The following is a 6,537-nucleotide window of genomic DNA, read 5'->3' as shown; positions in this document are numbered from 1 at the left end:
GAGAATGTTCGAGTTTCACTCTTCTACATATAGCTGTCCAGTTTTCCCAGCACCATTTATTGAAGAGACTGTCTTTTTTCCACTGTATATTTTTTCCTGTTTTGTCAAAGATTAATTGACCGTAGAGTTGAGCCAGATGGACCTCATAGATATATACAGAACATTCCACCCTAAAACAACAGAATACTCGTTCTCCTCAAGTGCACACGGAACCTTCTCCAGAATAGACCACATACTGGGTCACAAATCAGGACTCAACCAATACCAAAAAACTGAGATTATTCCCTGCACATTCTCAGATCACAATGCTTTGAAACTGGAGCTCAATCACAAAGAAAAGTTCAGAAGGAACTCAAACACCTGGAAGCTAAAGACCACCTTGCTTAAGAATGCTTGGATCAACCAGGAGATCAAAGAAGAACTGAAACAATTCATGGAAACCAATGAGAATGAAGACACTATGGTCCAAAACCTATGGGATACAGCAAAGGCGGTCCTAAGGGGAAAATAAATAGCCATCCAAGCCTCCCTCCAAAAAATTGAAAAATCCAGAGCACACCGGCTGTCTCTACACCATAAAGAACTGAGAATCAACAACAAATCAAACCAACTCCACACATAAGAAGGGAAATCATCAAGATTAGAGCTGAGATCAATGACGTAGAAAGCAGAGATACAGTAGAACGTATCAATGAAACTAGAAGCTGGTTTTTTGAAAGAATAAGATCGATAAACCATTGGCCACACTAATCCAAAAGAAAAGAGAGAAAGGCCAAATTCATAAAATTATGAATGACAAGGGAGAGATCACAACTAACACCAAGGAAGTAGAAACAATCATCAGAAGTTATTATCAACAGATATATGCCAATAAGCTTAGCAACCTAGACGAAATGGATGCATTCCTGGAAAAATATAAACTCTCAAAAGTGAACCAGGAAGAAATTGACAACCTGAATAGACCGATACCTAGTAACGAGATTGAAGCAGTGATCAAAAACCTCCCAAAACACAAGAGCTCAGGACCTGACAGATTCTCTGGGGAATTCTACCAAACCTTCAAAGAAGAAATAACACCTATTCTCCTGAAGCTGTTTCAAAAAATTGAAGCAGAAGGAAAATTTCCAGACTCTTTCTATGAAGCCAGCATTACCCTGATCCCCAAACAAGGCAAAGACCCTACCAAAAAGGAGAATTTCAGACCAATATCACTGATGAATATGGATGCTAAGATTCTCAATAAGATCCTAGCCAACAGGATCCAACAGCACATTAAAAAGATTATCCACCATGATCAGGTGGGATTCATCCCGGGGCTACCAGGATGGTTCAACATTCGCAAATCAATCAATGTGATACAACAAATTAATATGAGAAGAGAGAAGAACCACATGGTCCTCTCAATTGATGCAGAAAAAGCATATGACAAAATCCAGCATCCGTTCTGATTAAAACGCTTCAAAATATAGGGATAGAGAGAACATTCCTGAACCTCATTAAAGCTATCTATGAAAGACCCACAGCAAATATCATCCTCAATGGGAAAAAGCTTGCAGCCTTCCTGTTGAGATCAGGAATGCGACAAGGATGCCCACTCTCACCACTCTTGTTCAACATAGTATTAGAAGTCCTAGCAACAGCAATCAGACAACAAAGAGAAATAAAAGGTATCCAAATTGGTAATGAAGAAGTCAAACTCTCTCTCTTTGCAGATGACATGATTCTTTATATGGAAAATCCAAAAGACTCCACCCCCAAACTACTAGAACTCATACAGCAATTCAACAACGTGGCAGGATACAAAGTCAATGTGCAGAAATCAGTGGCTTTCTTATACCCTAACAATGAAAATACAGCAAGGGAAATTAGAGAATCGATTCCATTTACTATAGCACCAAGAACCATAAGATACCTGGGAATAAACCTAACCAAAGAGGCAAAGGATCTGTACTCGAGGAACTATTTTTCTTTTTTTGTTTAAATTTTACTTGGTGAACATATGGTGCAATATTGGCTCCTGGAGTACAATTCAGTGATTCATCACTTAAAAACAATACCCAGTGCTCATCACAGCAGGTGCCCTCTTTAATATCCATCACCCAACCATCCCATCCCCCCACTCACCTCCCTCCACCAACCCTCACTTTGCTCTCTGTCCTTAAGAGTTTCTTATGGTTCTTATGGTTAGTATCTCCATTATTTCTTTTCCCCCTTCCCATATGTTCATATGTTTTCTATCTTAAATTCCACATATAAGTGAAATCATATATTTGTCTTTCTCTCACTGACTTATTTCACTTAGTGTAATACTTTCAATAATACATAATAATTTCTTTTTTGATGGCTAAAAAAAGATCACTTTTTTTTTGGAAGTAGGCTCCACTCTGGACATGGACCCAATGCAGGGCTCAAAGCCATGACCATAAGATGAAGACCTGAGCCAGGACCAAGAGTCAGATGCTTAACCAACAGAATCACACAAGTGCCCCAACATCTTCTTTATCCATTCATCAGTCAGTGGACATTTGTGCTCTCTCCACAGGCTAGCTATTGTTGATAATGCTGCTAAATACCAGGGTTCATGTACCTCTTTGAATCTGTATTTTTGTATCCTTTGAGAAAAAAAACAAAAAAACAAAAACCTAGTAGTGTAATTGCTGAATCATAGAGTAGTTCTATTTTTAACTTTTTGAAGAACCTCGCCAAAGTAGTTACACCAGTTTGCATTCCCACCAACAATGCAAGAGGGTTCCCCTTTCTCCAAATCCTTGCCAACACCTGTTGTTTCTTATGTCGTTAATGTTAGCCATTCTGACCGAGTTGTATCTCATCATGGTTTGAATTTGTATTTCCCTAATTATAAGTGATGTTGAGCATCTTTTCTGTAAGTTACCTGTATGTCTTCTTTGGAAAAATGTCTATTCACATCTTCTGTCCATTTCTTGATTATTTGTTTTGTGGGTGTTGACTTTGATAAGTTCTTTATATATTTTGGATACTAAATCTTTATCAGATATGTTATTTGCAAATAAACTTGCTTACATTCTTGAATACAGATGATAAAGTTTTCAACTACAAAATTGACTTCACATTGTGAGTACTGGGAATACCAGAGTTGTCATTCCCCTGAGCTTCTCAGCCAGGAATTTATCGCTCAGGGTGTCAAAACATAGCTGTTCTGAGGATTAATTAGACCAGATAATTGACTGAGTGGCTGAGACATGTTATAAAGGAACACGTAGAAATACAGGTGAAGAGGCACCAGGATGAAGGCATTTGAGATCATTTGAAAGAAGCAATTGTCCTATGACTATCTGATAATTTTTAGTTCAGGATCTAGTAATATATTTAGTTATCAATAAGATTTTATGAACTTAACCATGTTTGAGGGTGTAGCAACTACATTTTCTGCTGCATTCATCTTCTTTGAAACTGGATTTAAAATCACACTCCTATAGCCTTCTTGGACATCAGACAAGAATTTATAGGTAATCAGAATTTAGGTTCTAGGAAGGGCTTTGCTTCTGGGATCGTGGATGAAGCAATTGATAAGTAAGGACTCAGGAGTCACCCTTATGGGTAAATAATTCTGGGCTAGACCTTACATTATCAGCCACAGTTATCCAAAACCAGGAATCAGGCTGGGACACCATGGAGAAACCTGAAAGTTGATTGAAAGATAGTCTCTAGGCCCTAGGCCATAGATAACATTGTTTAACTATACTCCGTGATGTTAAAAACTAGATACAGAGTCTTAGAAAAAAGTGGAACAATATCTGGGCATGAGAATGGGACGTGGAACTTAGACACTGAGAAAGTATTTAAGAATCAAGATTAGAGAGGTACACAACTGTAGTATATATAGGACTGAATGTTTTAAGCAGCCCTTCGAGACTGAGCAAAGAAAGGTGAGATCTACTTCCTTTGAGGCAGGAGTCAGAAGCAACTGATGATTTCAACAACATTGGAGCCCTGTCAAGCACAAGCTGTCACAGAACTGAGAAGATAAGTTCCTGATCTTCTTCTCTTACACTCTCCCTGTCCTACCCTGTCTAGAGGAATTGTTCAGAGTGTGTTGTTCTGCAGAGGGTCTCCTTTCCTAGCTGTTCCTTTGGGCGCTGGCATGATTTTCATTCACATACTTTGTTTCCTTCTTTTTTTCCAGCATTCTCTGCCCAACTGAGATATGCAACTATCCCATAAAATAATGTAAGTTCAAGTACCATACACCCAGAGTCCCTAATACTTCCTGTCTCATGTACCACAGCTCTTCTTTTTGAAAACAGTCACAATACCCTCCCCTTCTGAGTGAAATTGCCCTTGAGATTGTAAAACAATTAAGCTTTGGAAGGGAACCATACCAAAATGATTTCAAAATGTCAATGTTAAGCTACCTTAGTGATCTCTTACACCTCCTTTAGGCCTTTAGCCTTTAAACAACAAGTTCAGTGATTGTTGCAGCAAAACCTTAATTCCTGATAGTGCAACATGCTCTAAGAGTGATTTACTATCTGACTTCTGCCTATAGTTGTAGCCCATGGTAATGACACTGGTAAAAAAAAAAAAAAAAAAAAAAAAAAAAAGGAGCTTTCTCTGTTATATTTTTCCAAATACTTTACATATATCATATTTATACTTGCAAAAACTGCATAAGATTGGTACTGTTATGACCTCACTTTACAGACAGGAAAACTGAGGTCCAGAACAACTAAGTAATTTGTACAAAGTCTCACAGTTAGTTAGCAGCAGAGCTGGGATGAACTGGGCTGATGCTTAACTGTGACTACCTATGCTGCTCACTCATACTCTAGGGTAGAGCTATGAAGAACTATTGAGTTTCCTTTATTTTTGACATTTGAGCAAAATTTTCTCTCAATTTACACGTCTCCTTAGAGGAAGTTTCATTTTCTTAAAATTTTGGTCCACATACCTCAGTATTAACTCATTACTGAATCTTCCAAAACTGATTTTTAGAACTGCCATTGCACCATCCCCATGGTTTCTAATTGCCTGTCTTTACATACATATCTCACTGAAGTGGGACCTTTAACAAAAGAGACCATGCCTTTTCCCCATTACCTTTAAAGTGAGTGACATAAAAGTAGTGGCCTAGTGTAGAAGTCAAATATTTATTTGATGATTAATAGTGATAATAAGAGTGAATCAATGCCAGGTAATATCTGACTGGAGGATGGAAGAAACTTCACTGCCATGATTTTTCATGTAATTTTTAGGAAACAGCCTTCATAAATGGCCTTGGGGAACCACAGTACCATCACTGAATTCCTCCTTCTTGGGCTGTCTACAAACCCCCAGGTCCAGACTCTGCTCTTTGTGCTGTTCCTGAACATTTACCTCCTGACCATCTTGGGGAACCTGATGATGCTGCTGGTGATCAGAGCTGACTCTCACCTCCACACACCCATGTATTTTTTCCTCAGTCACCTCTCTTTCCTAGATCTTTGCTTATCTTCTGTTACTGTGCCCAGGATGCTGAGAGACCTCCTATCAGAGATAAAAACCATCTCAGTAAGGAGTTGCCTGGCTCAAAGTTTCTTTGTGTTTATCACTGCAGGGACTGAGGGCTTTGTTCTCTCAGTGATGGCCTATGACCGCTACGCCGCCATCTGCCACCCTCTGCACTATGGACAGATGATGAGGAAAGAGCTTTGTATGCAACTTGTGTTGGGCTCATGGGGCTTGGGGCTTAGTAACGCACTTATCAACATCCTCCTAGCTACCAACATGGACTTCTGTGAGAGCCATATCATCAGCCACTACAGCTGTGAGGTACCCTCCCTCTTTCCCCTGTCTTGCTCTGATATCTCCACCAACCTCATAGTGCTGTTCTGCTCCACCCTACTTCATGGGTTTGGGACCTTCTTCCCAATCATCTCATCCTATGCCTGCATTGTCTTTACCATCCTGAGAATCAGCTCCACCTCAGGTAGAAAGAAGGCCTTCTCTACCTGCTCCTCTCACCTTACGACAGTGATCTTCTTTTATTGCTCAGCGTTTCTCCGCTATCTCATGCCAACCTCAGGATCCCCCCGAGAGCTGATCTTCTCTGTGCAATATAGTGTGATCACCCCCATGCTGAATCCTCTCATCTACAGCCTCAAGAACAAGGAGGTGAAGACAGCTGTGAGGACACTGGGAACTTATTTGCCATGTTCCAGGTGAAAAAAAGAGAAGCTAGAGGATAATAGAAAATCGGGATAATATGATACTAGCCACACAGTGTGTAAGTTGACTTTAATAAAAACTTTCTAGTTCTATATTATGTCAGATGTTATGAGATAAGCAAGCAGTGCAAAAGAAAGAACATAGAGGTATTAGAAAGTTGCTACTTTGGTCTAAATAGAAGGAAACATGGGTTAACTAAGTGTCTCAATTCAGAAAATGTGGTCATTAAAGTGTTGATTCGTCATTCTCATGTACTCCCTAAATATTTACTTTGATCTTCTTATTAGTAAAATATGTATATGTTCAGTTATTATTAGTAATTTAGTTTAGGAAAAGGCAATGAAAGCCATA

The 6,537-nt window shown here is 39.2% G+C and overlaps 1 protein-coding gene across 1 annotated transcript; it reads left to right on the top strand.

The window, feature by feature from the left end:
* Nucleotides 1-5,250: 5,250 nt before the first annotated feature.
* On the top strand, nucleotides 5,251-6,183 carry LOC123390045 (olfactory receptor 8S1-like). Its single transcript, XM_045073342.1, has one exon. It carries the CDS (start codon nucleotides 5,251-5,253, stop codon nucleotides 6,181-6,183), a length of 933 nt encoding a protein of 310 aa, XP_044929277.1.
* Nucleotides 6,184-6,537: the final 354 nt, after the last annotated feature.

Source organism: Mustela putorius, unplaced genomic scaffold (genome assembly GCF_011764305.1).
Source record: "Mustela putorius furo isolate JIRA1106 unplaced genomic scaffold, ASM1176430v1.1 tig00537227_pilon_pilon_pilon, whole genome shotgun sequence".
Taxonomy (NCBI): domain Eukaryota; kingdom Metazoa; phylum Chordata; class Mammalia; order Carnivora; family Mustelidae; genus Mustela; species Mustela putorius.
The sequence above is the reverse complement of the archived record's forward strand: the minus strand, read 5'-3'. Positions and strand labels throughout refer to the sequence as shown.

What these genes read in the sequence shown, in the direction of transcription:
- LOC123390045 (XM_045073342.1), top strand. Translation starts at nt 5,251, where the DNA reads ATGGCCTTGGGGAACCACAGTACCATCACTGAATTCCTCCTTCTTGGG.